Here is a 15,400-nt window from a genome sequence, read left to right as displayed (position 1 = left end):
AGAACAAAAGCCTGCACCATCTGCGTCACCCTATAGCTCTCAATGGCTAAGATTAGATAGTCACGCTGCTTTAAAGGTATAGTTCACCCAAATGATCAAGCTTGTCTGGTTTTATAGATAACCAAGCAATTAGTCTATGAATATGTGCAATATGACTAGGTTTACTTACCCAAAACTTTTTTTGAACCCTTAAGGAACCACAATGTATTGGGGAGACAGATCAGAGCCATCTTCCAGAGGTCCAGTGGAGCCAGGGGCACTTGGAGCAACACCATCCCCAGGAGGGAAGCAGTGTCCTGGGGAGGCAGGCGGTCAGTGGGCATCCTGAGGAGATGGAGGTTGTGGGAGAGGAGGTCCTAGTGGTTCGCACTGGAAAAGATCAGCTCAAGGTACTGAACTGTACCGACACACACAGTTTATTTAAGCAATAAGGCCCGAGGAGGTGTGTTAAATGGCCAATAAACCACGGCTAAGGATACAGTGCCTGGATACAGCCCTTAGCCGTGGTATATTGGCCATATTCCATAAACCCCCAAGGTGCCTTATTGCAATTATAAACTGGTTACCAACGTAATTAGACTAGTAAAACGTTTTTAAAATGTTGTACACATGGTATAAGGTCTGATATACCACGTCTTTCAGACAATCAACATTCAGTCTTTGTATATGAATTAGGAAATATGTAAAGCTTTTCCTATTGTAGGGGATGGATGGGAGAGAAACAGCTTGAATTCTAATTTCATTATTGCTGGAGAAATGACAAACGTTTTTAAATATGTACCAGGAGAAATGGGTTAGACGTGTGTTCGTATGCATGCCCTGCAACAAAAGTTACACGCACACTTCACTTGTGTGTTGTACCTCGTTTCCCTCCTTCAGGGAACAGTAGTTGTATTCATAACTTTATGGTTAGATGCACTTGTTTGACACACACCACCCACAAACACACACATACACACCACACACACACCACTCCTAACTGGGTTGGGTATTTTCTCGTTTGGATTAATTTGTTCTCATGCTTTTTTACCCATAAGAACCCAGGGCTGCTTCTGAATAATTACAGATAGAGTGCCTTCAGAAAGTATTCAAACCCCTTGAGTTATTCCACATTTTGTTACAGCCTGAATTCAAAAATGGATTAAATAGATAATTTTTCTCACCCATCTAAACACGATACCCCATAATGACTAATTGAGAAAATGTTTTTAGAAGTGTTAGCAAATTTGTTAAAAATGTAGTATCTCATTTACATAAGTATTCACACTCCTGAGTCAATACATACGTCTCTAAGAGCTTTACATACCTGGATTGTACAATATTTGCCTATTATTATTTTCAAAATTCTTCAAGCTCTGTCAAATTGGTTGCTAGAAAACCATTTAAGTCTTGCCATAGATTTTCAAGCAAGCAACTCCAGTGTAGATTTGGCCTTGTGTTTTAGGTTATTGTCCTGCTGAAAGGGGAATTCATATCCCGGTGTCTGGTGGAAAGCAGACTGAACCAGGTTTTCCTGTAGGATTTTGCCTGTGCTTAGCTCCATTTATTTATTTATTTTTATCCTGGAAAAACTCTCCAGTCCTTAATGGTTACATACCCATAACATGATGCAGCCACTACAATGTTTGAAAATATGGAGTGGTACTCAGTAATCTGTTGTATTGGATTTGCCCCAAACATAACACTTTGTATTCAGGACGATAATTTAATTCCTTTGCCACATTTTTTGCTGTGTTACTTTAGTGCCTTGTTGCAAACAGGATGCATGTTTTGGAATACTTTTGTGTTCCTTTCACTCTGTCAATTAGGTTAGTATTGTGAAGTAACTAAATCTACAATCCTACATTTTCTCCTATCACAGCCATTAAACTCTGTACCAATAGGTGCCCTTTGTGAGGCATTGGAAAACCTTCTTGGTCATTGTGGTTGAATCTGTGCTTGTAATTCACTACTCATCTGAGGGAGAAAAAAATTGTGTGGTGCAAAGAAATGAGGTAGTCATTTAAAAAATCATGTTAAACACATTGCACACAGTGAGTCAATGCAACTTATTATGTGAGTTAAGCAAATCTTTACTCCAGAACTTATTTAGGCTTGCCATAATGGTGGTTGAATACTTATTGACTTAAGACATTTCAGCTTTTCATTTGTAAAAATGTAGATAAACAGAATTCCACTTTGACATTATGGGGTATTGTGTGTAGGCCAGTGATGACAAATCTCAACATAATCCATTTTAAATTCAGGCTGTAAAGCAATAACAAAGTCTTTCTGAAGGGATGTCTTTCTCATCCATGCTTCTCTCTGCTCCCTCCCCAACTTCCTCCCTCCCCATTTCTCCCAATTTCCCTCTCTGCTCAGTCTCTCTCTCTGCCCGTTCTCTCTGCCCGTTCTCTCTGCCCGTTCTCTCTGCCCGTTCTCTCTGCCCGTTCTCTCTGCCCGTTCTCTCTGCCCGCCCTCGCTCTCTCTGCCCGCCCTCGCTCTCTCTGCCCGCCCTCGCTCTCTCTGCCCGCCCTCGCTCTCTCTCCCCTCCCTCGCTCTCTCTCGCTCGCTCGCTCTCTCTCCCCTCGCTCGCTCTCTCTCCCCTCCCTCGCTCTCTCTCCCCTCCCTCGCTCTCTCTCCCCTCCCTCGCTCTCTCTCCCCTCCCTCGCTCTCTCTCCCCTCCCTCGCTCTCTCTCCCCTCCCTCGCTCTCTCTCCCCTCCCTCGCTCTCTCTCTCCTCCCTCGCTCTCTCTCCCCTCCCTCGCTCTCTCTCCCCTCCCTCGCTCTCTCTCCCCTCCCTCGCTCTCTCTCCCCTCCCTCGCTCTCTCTCCCCTCCCTCGCTCTCTCTCCCCTCCCTCGCTCTCTCTCTCCCCCACTGCCTGTTCCTCTCACTCTGTTATATTTTGCATTCCCCTTGCAATCATATATGTGGCATTTAGCAGACACTTTTAATCCAAAGTGAACAGAATAAAATGTAATAAAGTAAGGTGTTTTACGTCTGTGTGCGCGTCCGTGTCTGACTCTATAGTCTCTCTCTCTGCAGCAGTTACAGGCCGCAGTAGAGAAGCGTAATGAGATCATCAGCAGACTGAGCTGTAACCTGCAGGAGGCGCTGGAGACCAGAGACAAGGAACAGCAGGAGGCCTTCTCCCTCACTGGACAGATACAGGCTCTGAAGATGCAGCTACAGCAGGTTCACGCTCACACACACACACACACTTCAAAAAATGTTAAACAAGTACAGTACACATGATTGTGATTGACAAAATGTAAAACTGTTTATTTAATTTTACTGCTATTAATGAAATAGTGAATGTAAGTTCTTCGATGTCCCTGTTGTCTTTTCCAGACCTCTCAGTTCTTTGGCTCCAGGACCCAGTGGGGCTCAGAGCTCTCCCTAGCCCAACGGCAGGCCTCCCGGCCTGGCCACAGCTCCCACGACCTTCCCTCACTCCCCAACCACCTGGAGGTCCCAGTAACAGAACCAGGGAACCAAATACGCACACTCCGAATGGAACATGAACAGACTGGAGCTGGGTGTGAGAGCCCAGAACAATGTATTGATCCTGAGATGGATGTACTGATACACACATTGAGGAGAGAGCTGCTAGAGGAGAGGGAGAAAAACCAGCTCATGCTTTCCCAACTAGAAGAGGAGAGGACAGGGAGGGAGGAGGAGAGGAGAGAGATCCACCAGTACAAGGAGGAGAAGGAGGTGTTGAATAGGGAATTGCAGGAGCTAAGGAGGAGACTGGAGGAGGAGAGGGAGAGAAGGAACGAGAGGGAGGATGAGCGAGAGATCAGGGAAAGACAGGAAGAGGAGAAGAGGAGACTTGGAGAGGAGGTGCAGAGAGTCCGACAGGTGTTGGGGGAGAGAGGGAGAACGAGAGAGGAGTTGGGGTTCAAGGCTTCTAAAGACAAACTGAACCAGGCCAAGGCTAGTGTGGAGGAGGATGGAGAGAGGGAGGGGGAGGAGAGAGAGGAGTGCCTTCTAGACCTGTCCCTCCCCACTGATGGCACCCCGCTGTTGGAGCGCTACCTCCCCTCGGCCCTCCCCTCACACACACACTTGTCCTGGGCCAATGAAACTCTGGAGGAGTGCAGCTTTCTGGAAGGGCACAGCCTGCTGGACAACTCTGGCAACTACAGGTCAGAGGGAAATTACTGTATGTGTGATTTTTGCCCTTATGGTGGATTTCTTCCCCCCATACAAATCACATCTCCTAATCTCTCTCCTTCCAGTCCTCTCATCCCTCTCTCCCTCCATCCCACCACAGGTTTGAGCTGGACAGTGACATCATCAGCGGTGGTGACCAATCCCAGCTGTCCTTTTCGCAGGAAGAACAGACTCACTTTTCTGTCCCACAATCCACTGCACAGTCCCACCACCCCGACCCTGAGAACGAAACCTTGCCCTCTTTCGCCTCCCAGTGGCAGAACGACCCCCTCTCTGTCTCACGAGACGCCAGCGAGACCTCTGAGAGGCTCAGTGAGACGTCGGAGAGTCAGGAGGTCTCAGACCTGGGCAAGGAGCTGCTCATCCAGCAGTGTGGAGACCTCAGGGAGGAGGTGGCTCTGAGGGAGAGGGAGAAGGAGGTGGTGATGGAGGAGTTGAGGAGGAGCGCTGAGGATCTGGAGGAGGCCAGGGCCAGGTGAGTGTGTTATAATGTGTGCCTGTCTTCCATATCTTTGTGTTGGAGAACTTACAGCTCATGTTCATGGTGTGTGTAGGTGGGCCCAGGTCTCTGAGGAGCTGCAGGAAGTGCACTGGGAGCTTGAGGAGGAGCGAGAGAAGAGGAGGAGAGCTGAGGAGGAGGTCAGCCTGAAAACACACGAGGAGGACAATCTGAAGAACAGACTCTGCACCTTAATGGAGGAGAGAGAGAAAGAGATGGAGAGACTCAACTCCTCTCCTCTCCTAGAGAAGGAGGGAGGTATCCTCCTCCCCAGCCAGGAACGAGTGATGGAACAGCTAAAAGCGGAGAAATCTCTCCTCCTCGCTCGTCTAAAACCGCAGGAGGAGCTGCTCTCCTCTGTCCGGTTGGAGATAGCAAGCAACAAGGAGAAAGATGAGGAGGAGAAGAGTGTCCTCTCCAGGTTGAAGCAGCAGCAGGAGCAGCTGGTCTCCTCTCTGCAGGAGGTGAAATGGGCAGGAGACTCTGTCTCCTCTGAAGTTCATGCTCTGTTTGGAATACGGCTACAGTCACTACAGGTAGCTAGGAGCTTTCTTTCTACTCCCTCACTACTTCTCCCTCTTTTCACTTTTTCCTCTCTTCCTCCCTCTCACTCTTGTTTCTCCTCATCTTCCACTAGCTAATCCCGGTGTTCTTCTCTCCCTCTAATGGATTTGTTTAGTTCTAATTGGGTCCAAGCTAATAACCCCGCCTCTCCTCTCCAGACCCATTGTGACCAGCTTCTAGCCCTGCTGGAAGAAACTAAAACCAGGCACAAAACCACCACCGCTCTCCTCAGTCAGAAAACCCTGGAGCTCGACACCGCTCAGAAAGAGATGCACAGAGTCCAGAAGGAGGCGGAGACAGCGAGGCAGGAGGCGGAGGAGAGGGAGAGGAGGACGGAGGAGAGGGAGAGGAGGACAGAGCAGACGGAGAGGGAGAAAACAGAGGTAGAGTCTGAGTTGCTGTGTCTGAGACAGAATCTGTGGAACCTGGAGGAGCTGCAGGCCCAGGGAGTGAGGGAGAGGGAGGAGGGCAGGAGAGAGGAGGAGATGGACAGAACCACACAGAGGATGGAGAAGGTGATGGAGGAGTTCCAGAGACAGCTCCGAGACAAGGAGGAAGAGGTGAAGAGGAGGAGGATGATGATTAGACTATGATATGTATTTGGACCTGTTCAGGAAGTACTGAACAGACATATATCTCTTTTTCAGGTGGCGGAGGAGAGGGAGAAGTGGGAGGAGGAGAGGCAGGAGAAGGACGAGGAGGTGCAGGGGGTGAGACGCCTGCTGGAGGAGCAGCGGAGGGAGAGGGAGCAGGAGGTGAAAGCGCTCCTGGAGCAGCAGATGCGGTCTGTGGAGGAGGCCACAGAGAGACTGAGAAGATCTCACAGTGAGGACGTGCAGGAGCTGCAGGAGAAACACCAGGAGGAGGTGTCTGAGCTGAGCGGCCGTCTGGAGAGAGAGCTGTGTGAGCAGAGACACAGTCTGGAGGAGGAGCAGAAGAGACAGATCAGCCTTATCAAACAGGTACACACACACTACAACAAAAACAACCTATTCACATACATGTGTTCTGCTAGTCATCCACCCTCTATCTCTTGTTTTCTGTCTCCAGGTGAACGAGAGAGAACACCAGAGGATGCTGTTGGAGATGATGTCACAGCAGAGGGAGGAGCTAAGCCGTTTGAAGGCAGAGCTATCAGGGGACCAGAGGGAGAGCATGGAGACAGCCCACCAAGCAGAGCTACTGCAGATACAGGTACACACACACACACACACACAATCACCCATACCAGGTTTTCCGTTAGCCGATAATAGCCGGCCAGTTGTCCCAAAAAATATTAAATAATTCATTGATGGAAATACCAGACTATTTAGTGAAATTCAATTAGCGCGTGTATTTTCGTTGGTCGTTATGTTTATCACACGCACAGCATACAGATACAGAACCTAATATGAGTGGAAAATCTGTCAGCGGCGAGAGCTGCTGCTACAGGTCCTCAAACAGCTCATTCCTTCCTGCTGGAGTGAAACATGCTCTTATAAGCCCAATCATCGCGTGTTAAATGTTTTGATGGCCACGATTTAAAGACTTACTATTTGTATTCCTCAATTGGTCACTGTAGCTCGCTTCCCATTCGCCATTCAAGTACAACAGTAGGCAGGCTTCAATCTGTCACACTCCACTTTACAATGAGCTGGAGGCAGTTTGCATTTGGAGAAAATATTGTTAATAGTTTGAAACCTGAACGTTTTACTTCATATTATGAGGCATGTCTTGCATTGCTTCAAAGTAGAATCCGACCATAGAAATGTGGAGGCCATTATTTTACGAAGACTTCCATTGAAACCAGTAGACTATTTCTCTCATGTTCTATTGGTTCTCAAATCAACTTTATTTCATTGTCCAGTAGCCAAAGGCACAATCCTAGTCATATTAGCAACTCATGCTACTTCCTGCATCTTTAGATCTCACCTCTTTCTATATTTTGAACAGATTTTTTTTCATCTGTCACATGCAACTGTTTGCATTTGCGGTGTGCTTTTAACAGCTGTGTTCTCCTGTTAATTGCATAATGGAACAAACATGCGTAGCCTACTGCTTTGGTGTGTTGCTGCACTAATCATCTGAGTAAATCATAGTTTATTCAAATGTTACGCTAAATGTTCAGATCTGTTGCATTGGCCTCATTGCCTTTTTAACATTTTTATTTTTATGTCTCTTAGCCTACTGGTTGTATGGATTTGGGATCTATCATCCCACAACTGTCCCAGAGTCTGTTTGGAATAGTTTATCTCTTTCTCCCACAGAACGACTAGCTGACCAATAGATTATCTTAACTATTATGGTCTAGATTGACATACGCTAGTGATTTTGCCGTTCGTTACTCGTCTTGTTGGCTGAGGAAAAGTAATTGTGGCAGGTAATCTATCATCTCCAAAGTGCTCATTGGTTTTTGGTAAGGATGCGTGTCTGTCGTTGCATCCTCAAGTTGCGTGTTCTGTTAAAGCTGCAATATGTCACTTTTTGGGAGACCCGACCAAATTCTCATAGAAATGGGTGTTAGAGATCTGTCGTTGTCATTGAAAGCAAGTCTAAGAAGTGGTAGAGCTGTTTTATGTGTGGTATTTCTATGCTTCCCATTAAGATATTTCACAGTGGTTTAGATGGTACAATGATTCTCTACACTTTACTTGCTTTGTTACATAAACTGAAATTAAGCAAAATATTTGGATTTTAGCAACCAGGAAATGGCAGAGCGATCTTTAAAATGAATAACCATAATCTAAATGTGTTTTCTGTCATTCTGAGCACTGTGGGTGTACGCCTTAGTTAGGTTGCGCACCCAATACGTACGGGTCAAGTACATTTCTCATGTGTCCGTTAAATTTAAAATGCTTCCTTAAAATGTCCGGCTTCACATTTTCCTAATGGAAACCCTACCCCCTACCTACCTCTCTTATCTATCGCGCTATAGAGCCAACAGGCTCTGGAGCTGGAGGCGCTGCGTCTGAGCCTGACCAACCACCAAACGACCCAGCTTGAGCTCTCCCAGACCAACCTGCAGCGGGAGCGGGAGGCCTCTCTAAGCGAGCTCCAGGCTTCCCTCAGGGAGAAGTGGGCCCAGGAGAGGGCCGTGCTGCAGGCCAGACAGCAGTTTGAGGTGGAGAGGCTGAGAGCTGAGAGTGAGGAGAGGATCCAGCGAGAGCAGCAGGAGTATCACAGGAACATGGGTGAGGATGATGGTTGTAGAATAGGGTCTTCTCACTCAGATGCTCCAATGCATAGCTCTGTTTAACAAATGGACCGTCATCTGACCTGATCGAGTAAACTGTCATTGGTGACCATTGTTGTCGTTGTGTGTGTAGATGCTCTGAGGCAGGAGTGTGAGAGTCGTGTCTCCCAGGAGAGGGCGTCCATGGAGGAGCGGCAGGCTGCAGAAATAGTGGCCTTGAGATCCCGGTGGCAGCAGGAGTCAGAGAAGGCCCAGTCAGAGCTCCAGACACAGCTGTCAGAGGCTCGGGTATCAGTCTCCTCTACCCAGGCAGCCTTCACCCAGACTGGCGCAGATCTGTCCGAGGCCCGGGCTAGCCTGGAGGAGCTCCAGAGGCTGGAGGGGGAGCTGAGCCAGGCCTGGACCGACAGGGACGCTGCTGCCCGTGAGTCGACTAATAAGTGTTATTGATTTTGTCCATATGTTGTAAGCATGTTGTAAACACGTGGTAAGGATGTTATGAATGTGTTACTGCTACTCTCCAGGTGCAGTGGAGGATCTGGTGTCCAGACATCAAGTGGTGCTGCAGGAGAGAGAGGAACAAACACGGCAGCTACAGCAGGAGGTGAACACACACACTTCTGTTTCTGAGATTTGCTTTGGATGGTGCCTTTCCTAAACATCTGTCTCTCCCCCCCCCCCCCCCCCCTTTAGGTGTGTCGTCTGCATGGGGAGCAAGTGACTCTGAGACAGACTTGTGACCAAGAGGTCGCTCAGCTAGACAACATGAGGACCAACCGCCAGGAACTGGGAGGTGAGTAGACACACACACACACACTCTGGACCTATGCTAGAACATAATTGGTTTGATTGGTCAGCCATCAGAATTTCAGATACCTTCTCATTTTCCTTCGCCTCGCTCTCCAGAGTTGAAGGAGCAGCTGCTAGCTCGTTCGTCGCGGGTGGATGACATCGAGCGTCTGCAGGCGGAGTTTAACGAGCAGAGGCGGGAGATCAATGAGCAGAACGAGGTCGAGCTGGAGAACCTGAGGAGGTACACGCACACACACACCTATGCAGCTGAATGTGATCTACACACACCTATACAGGTAGGTACATGCACAGGGTATACAAGTGAACACACACCAATGTAAACCCATGCAAGTGAACACACACTTACAGCCAATTAATGTGTACCCGGTCAGGTACTTTGAGCAGCGTCTGCGAGTAGCAGAGGAGAGCTACCGGGAGGAGATAGCCCTGCTGCAGCTGAGACTGGTGGAGGGAGCCTTGGAGGACTCTGTACTCAAGACCCAGGATGCTAGGTATGCTAGTAGGCCTCGATCGGCTAATCTGCCCACCAGCCGCCAATTGCACACAATCTATAAGCCTGGGCCAGTGGTGGGCCATGTTACTGACCGCTGTCATTGTGTAGTTTCCTGTCTGAAGGGAGAGGGGAGGAGGAGAGGAACGATGTTCTGGCTGAGATCACACTGAAACTGGAGAAACACCAGGAGGCGTTTGACCAGCTGCGTGTCCAGTTGGAGGAGAGACACACTAAGGAACTGTCTAACCTACGGTCCTCTCTGGCCCTGTCCTACAGAGAGGAGCTGCTACAGGTACACACACACACACCGGGGTTTTACCGTTAACCGGTAATAGCCAGCTTTTGCCCCCATCCTTCCAAAAATAATGAAAAGCCAATATATAAAATTGGCCTTGCCAATTGTCCGGGAGAAATAAATAAATCCCATAGACCAAAATGCCATTATTCATTGATTGAAACATCTGTCGATGTCGTGCGAGAGCTGCTGCTACAGATCATCAAACAGCTCGTTTATTGCTGCTGGAGTGAAACCTGCTTTTATAAACACAATCATTGCGGAACAGTTCTTAATGCAGTTTTGATGGCCACAATTTAATAATAGCTTGTTATTGCTCATCTGGTAGGTGAAGCACGCTTCCCATTCACCATTTCAAGTGCCTAGGCAACTAGGCAGGATTCAGTGCGTCACACACCACTTTGAGATGTGCTGGAGGCAGTATGCATTTTGAAAACATACTTAATTCTTTCAAACTACATATTATTAGGCATGTCTTACCTTGCTTCAAATTAGCATAGGCAAAATCCAACCAAATGTGCAGGCAATTATTTTATAAAGACTTCCATATGCCTTTGAAACCAGAAGCCTATTTCTCTTACGTTGGTTTTCAAATCAACTTTCATTGTCTAGTAGCCAAAGGCACAATCCTAGTCATATTAGCAACTCATGGTAGTTGTTGCATCTTTAGATCTCCCCTCGTTCTACGTTTCTAACAGGTATTTTCGTCTCTTGAAATCGCTGGCATGTGCGGTGCCCTTTTTGACGAGTGTTTTCCGCTAACTGTATTATGGAATGAACATTCACACGTAGCCTACTGCCTCGTGCGCATTGCTGCGCTTAGAATGTAAAGAAATAATAGTTGATCAACAGTTTAAGCTGAATGTTCTGATCTGTCGCATGAGCCTCGTTTCTTTCGACTGTTTTTTGGGGTGTATCCTAGGCCTTACTGGTTGTATGAATTTGGGATTTATCAACCCACAACTGTCCCAGAGTCTGTTTGGGGTTGGCTATTTCTTTCTCAATGTGAAATAGTAAATTGACTTAGGCTTGTGATTTTGCTGTTCGTTACTTCTCTCGTTGGCTGAAGAAAAATACATGTGGACAGTGATTCTCACATCTTCAAATTGCGCATCGGAATTCGTTAAGGACACAAGCCATAGACTCGAGGATGCAAAATGGGACTTCTGGAATTCAGAGCACTGTGGGTGGGACGCCCTAATCAGGTTACGCACCCAATGCACATTGGTCCGGCAAATGTAATAAATGTCCGGTAAATTTAAAATGCTGCCGGTCAAATGTTCGGCGCCACATTTTCCGAACGTAAACACAGAGCGAGCGCGCGCACACACACACACACACACACACACACACAGGAGCAGTCTCCCCTATGATCAGGCCTAGTCTTTCCCCTCACTCTTTCCTTTTCTCTCTAGGTGCGTTTGGACCTGACTGATCGTTACTATGGAGACCTGCAGGAGCTGAAGACTCACCATGCCCTCGAGATGGAACAACTCCGTGCTAAACTGTCAGACAGCCATGTCAGAGGTATACGGACACACACACACAAGCAATTGGAATATTCTTCAAAAGGTTTTCTCTTTCCCTCAATTGATCCTGTTCCTCTAATCTCTTCCACACAGAGCTGACGAGGGTGCGTCTGGAGGCTGCCAGACAGGTGGAGGTATGAATGATGATAGTGAATGAATTAGATTCTGTGAGTCGAAGTTCTGTTAAGTTTCCAGTGGGAGTAGGTTTGCTAATGTGATGTGAACAGGTGGAGGTGGAGCATAGGATGTGGTGTCACTCTGAGGAGCTGCAGACCAGAACGACCATGATCCAGAGCCTGGAGACACAACTGGCTGCCGTGGCAGACACACACAACATGGAGCTACGCTCACGCACTATGAAGGTACACACACTCACACTCACACACACACACACACACAGCAAGTACATACAGTTGAAGTCGGAAGTTTACATACACCTTAGCCAAATACATTTAAACTCAGTTTTTCACAATTCCTGACATTTAATCCTAAAAAGAAATTGCCTGTCTTAGGTCAGTTATGATCACCACTTTATTTTAATAATGTGAAATCAGTCAGAAGTCATTCTATCAGCTTTTATTTCTTTCATCGCATTCCCATTGGGTCAGAAGTTTACATACACTCAATTAGTATTTGGTAGCATTGCCTTTAAATTGTTTAACTATGGTCAAACGTTTCAGGTAGCCTTCCACAAGCTTACCACAACAAGTTGGGTGAATTTTGGCCCATTCCTCCTGACAGACCTGGTGTATTTGAGTCAGGTTTGTAGGCCTTGCTTGCACACGCTTTTTCAGTTCTGCCCACACATTTTCTACGGGATTCAGGTCAGGGCTTTGTGATGGCCACTCCAATACCTTGACTTTGTTGTCCTTAAGCCATTTTGCCACAACTTTGGAAGTATGCTTGGGGTCATTGTCCATTTGGAAGACCCATTTACGACCAAGTTTTTAACTGATGTCTTGAGATGTTGCTTCAATATATCCACATAATTTTCCTGTCTCATGATGCCATCTATTTTGTGAAGTGCACCAGTCCCTCCTGCAGCAAAGCACCCCCACAACATGATGCTGCCACCCCCGTGCTTCACGGTTGGGATGGTGTTCTTCAGCTTGCAAGCCTCACCCTTTTTCCTTCAAACATAACAATGGTCATTATGGCCAAACAGTTCTATATTTGTTTCATCAGACCAGAGGACATTTCTCCAAAAAGTAGCATCTTTGTCCCCATGTGCAGTTGCAAACCGTAGTCTGGCTTTTTATGGCGGTTTTGGAGCAGTGGCTTCATCCTTGCTGAGCGGCCTTTCAGGTTATGTCGATATAGAACTTGTTTTACTGTGGATATAGATACTTTTGTACCGGTTCCCTCCAGCATCTTCACAAGGTCCTTTGCTGTTGTTCTGGGATTGATTTGCACCTTTTGCATCAAAGTACGTTCATCTCTAGGAGACAGAACGTGTCTCCTTCCTGAGTGGTATGATGACTGCATCTTCCCATTGTGTTTATACTTGCGTACTATCGTTTGTAGAGATGAACGTGGTACCGTCAGGCATTTGGAAATTGCTCCCAAGGATGAACCAGACTTGTGGAGGTCTACAATTGTTTTTCTTAGGTCTTGGCCAATTTCTTTAGATTTTCCTATGCTTTCAAGCAGAGGCACTGAGTTTGAAGGTAGGCTTGGAAATATATCCACGGGTACACCTCCAATTGACTCAAATTATCAGAAACTTCTAAAGCCATTACCTTATTTTCTGGATTTTTCCAATGTGTTTAAAGGCACAGTCAACTTAGTGTATGTAAACTTCTGACCCACTGGAATTGTGATACAGTGAAATCATCTGTCTGTAAACAACTGTTGGAAAAATTATTTGTCATGCGTACAGTAGATGTCCTACCCAATTTGACAAAACCTATAGTTTGTTTACAAGAAATTTGTGGAGTGGTTGAAAAACAAGTTTTAATGACTCCAACCTAAGTGTATGTAAACTTCTGTGACAGCGTAACGAGTGTTGCCACATGTTGACCCAGAATGACTGTACCTGGATGTTTTGACCCTGAATGACTATGTTGACCTGGATGTTTTGACCCTGAATGACTATGTTGACCTGGATGTTTTGACCCTGAATGACTATGTTGACCTGGATGTTTTGACCCTGAATGACTATGTTGACCTGGATGTTTTGACCCTGAATGACTATGTTGACCTGGATGTTTTTAGCTGAAGCAGAGCTTTGCTGAGGAGCTGGGTGTGAAACTAGCAGAGGAACGTGTGATGGAGGAGATGACCCTGAGGAGAGCGGAGGAGGTGCAGAGGCTCAGACAGGAGCTCCAGGAGGAGGGGGAGGCACGGGTCTCTGCCCTGAGAGAGGAGATGGAGAGAGGGATGGCAGCGGAAAGGAAAGCTCTGGAGAAAAGGATTGAGGAGGCGAGAGCAGCGCTCAGGAGTCTACAAGCCTCACTGGACAACAACCAGAGTAAGTACATGAAAAGGTTTTGTGTAGTTCAACAACTCCCTTATTCTCCTGTCTCTTCTGTATGGTCTTTTCCCTTCGTCTCACATGTCTTTCCCCCAGACCCCCAGGCGGTGGCAGTGAGACAAAGACTAGAGTCCCAGTACGAAGCTGAGCTGGCCAGGGCCAAGTCCACCGTGGCTGCTGAGGTCAAGGAGCTGACCGCTCTGCTTCAGGAGCAGGGAGACCAGAGGCTGCACCAAGCCCAGGACAGGTGAGACCTGGCTGGGGGGGGGGGGTCTGTAGGTTAATACAGTGCGTTTCATATAATACCAGAGATTCTCACGAGCTAGTGAAAGTTTGCCCCATAGTAAACTAATTAATTCACAGAGAGAGTTAACGCTCTGTATCTGTCCTTTCATCTTGAAATGAATCTGGCTGACCTGTTCTGCATGTGTGTAGGTTCCAGGAGGAGAGGGAGGAGTTGGAGCAGCGTCTGGCCCAGCAGGATGAGGTTTCTCTGGGGGAGCTGAGGGAGGAACACATGGCCGCCATGGAACTCCTGAAAACCACGCTACTGACCAACCACACGAAGGACATGGACACACTACGAACCAATCACAAAGTAGAACTGGAGTCCTTGTTGGCCAATCACAAGGCTGAGCTCAAAGCAATGGCAACGGAGATCGCAACAAAACACAAGGAGGAGCTTGTTGTCTTGGAAACCAGCCTTGAATCAAAACGCAAGGCAGAGCTCGATCGCCTGGAGGCAGTCCTACAGGAAACCAATGAGGCTCAGCTAGAGGCACAGGAGGCAGAGTTAGAACACCGGCATCAGGAAGAGAGGGAAGAGCTGGAGAAGAGGATGCTGGGTAATATGGACACACTGGAGACCACGTACCTGAGGGAGATCCAGGTGAGAACATTCACACACACACACACACAGTTTTAAATCTTGTATATCTGTATTCTACATTTCACATCTATTTTATCTTAATGTTCCCTTATCTCAGACTCTACGCTATCAGAAGTCACAGCTTGAGGCGGAGCATATGCGGGAAGTGGAGTGTGATGGGTTGGAGCAGCAGTCTGTCAGGGAGGAGCTGAGGAAGAAGCTGGCTCAGCTTCACATGGAGAAGTTTAGCGCCATGGCAACAGAGCTCAGCCACACCCACCAGGTGAGACAACAGTGGTCATTTGATGTCAAGGAAAGATGCAAATTCACCACAGTAAAAAAATTATGGTCTTGTGTATTCATTAGACAATTCTGTTTTCTCTTTATTGCTGTCTCTCTCAGAATGAGTTGACAATCCAGAGAGAGGCCTTAGAAGCTGAACACCACACGGCTCTGGAGGCCCTCAGGAAAAAGGTACTCATCCCTCCACCTCTTGGCTGGTCTATCCATTAGTCTGAGCATCTGTCCATCCATTC

General features: G+C 47.3%; 1 protein-coding gene across 11 annotated transcripts in view; it reads left to right on the top strand.

Moving 5' to 3' along the window:
- LOC110497083 (pericentrin) overlaps positions 1 to 15,400 on the top strand; it is a 36,480-nt gene that overhangs the window by 3,950 nt on the left and 17,130 nt on the right. For 8 of the 11 annotated variants that reach the window (XM_036952204.1, XM_036952200.1, XM_036952203.1 and 5 more), the window contains 23 exons: positions 195 to 389; positions 3,025 to 3,174; positions 3,331 to 4,130; positions 4,259 to 4,633; positions 4,713 to 5,193; positions 5,380 to 5,781; positions 5,869 to 6,183; positions 6,272 to 6,415; positions 8,136 to 8,391; positions 8,527 to 8,817; positions 8,918 to 8,997; positions 9,087 to 9,186; positions 9,300 to 9,426; positions 9,578 to 9,697; positions 9,808 to 9,991; positions 11,410 to 11,521; positions 11,617 to 11,657; positions 11,751 to 11,885; positions 13,738 to 13,993; positions 14,093 to 14,243; positions 14,432 to 14,885; positions 14,983 to 15,147; positions 15,267 to 15,338. In XM_036952204.1, the coding sequence (XP_036808099.1) occupies positions 195 to 389; positions 3,025 to 3,174; positions 3,331 to 4,130; positions 4,259 to 4,633; positions 4,713 to 5,193; positions 5,380 to 5,781; positions 5,869 to 6,183; positions 6,272 to 6,415; positions 8,136 to 8,391; positions 8,527 to 8,817; positions 8,918 to 8,997; positions 9,087 to 9,186; positions 9,300 to 9,426; positions 9,578 to 9,697; positions 9,808 to 9,991; positions 11,410 to 11,521; positions 11,617 to 11,657; positions 11,751 to 11,885; positions 13,738 to 13,993; positions 14,093 to 14,243; positions 14,432 to 14,885; positions 14,983 to 15,147; positions 15,267 to 15,338 (5,406 nt within the window). Of the gene's footprint in view, positions 1 to 194; positions 390 to 3,024; positions 3,175 to 3,327; positions 4,131 to 4,258; positions 4,634 to 4,712; positions 5,194 to 5,379; positions 5,782 to 5,868; positions 6,184 to 6,271; positions 6,416 to 8,135; positions 8,392 to 8,526; positions 8,818 to 8,917; positions 8,998 to 9,086; positions 9,187 to 9,299; positions 9,427 to 9,577; positions 9,698 to 9,807; positions 9,992 to 11,409; positions 11,522 to 11,616; positions 11,658 to 11,750; positions 11,886 to 13,737; positions 13,994 to 14,092; positions 14,244 to 14,431; positions 14,886 to 14,982; positions 15,148 to 15,266; positions 15,339 to 15,400 lie in introns of all 11 variants that reach the window. The other 3 variants (XM_036952201.1, XM_036952202.1, XM_036952198.1) reach the window with 3 other exon arrangements.

Source organism: Oncorhynchus mykiss, chromosome 18, assembly GCF_013265735.2.
Source record: "Oncorhynchus mykiss isolate Arlee chromosome 18, USDA_OmykA_1.1, whole genome shotgun sequence".
Classification (NCBI taxonomy): Eukaryota; Metazoa; Chordata; class Actinopteri; order Salmoniformes; family Salmonidae; genus Oncorhynchus; species Oncorhynchus mykiss.
The sequence above is the reverse complement of the archived record's forward strand: the minus strand, read 5'-3'. Positions and strand labels throughout refer to the sequence as shown.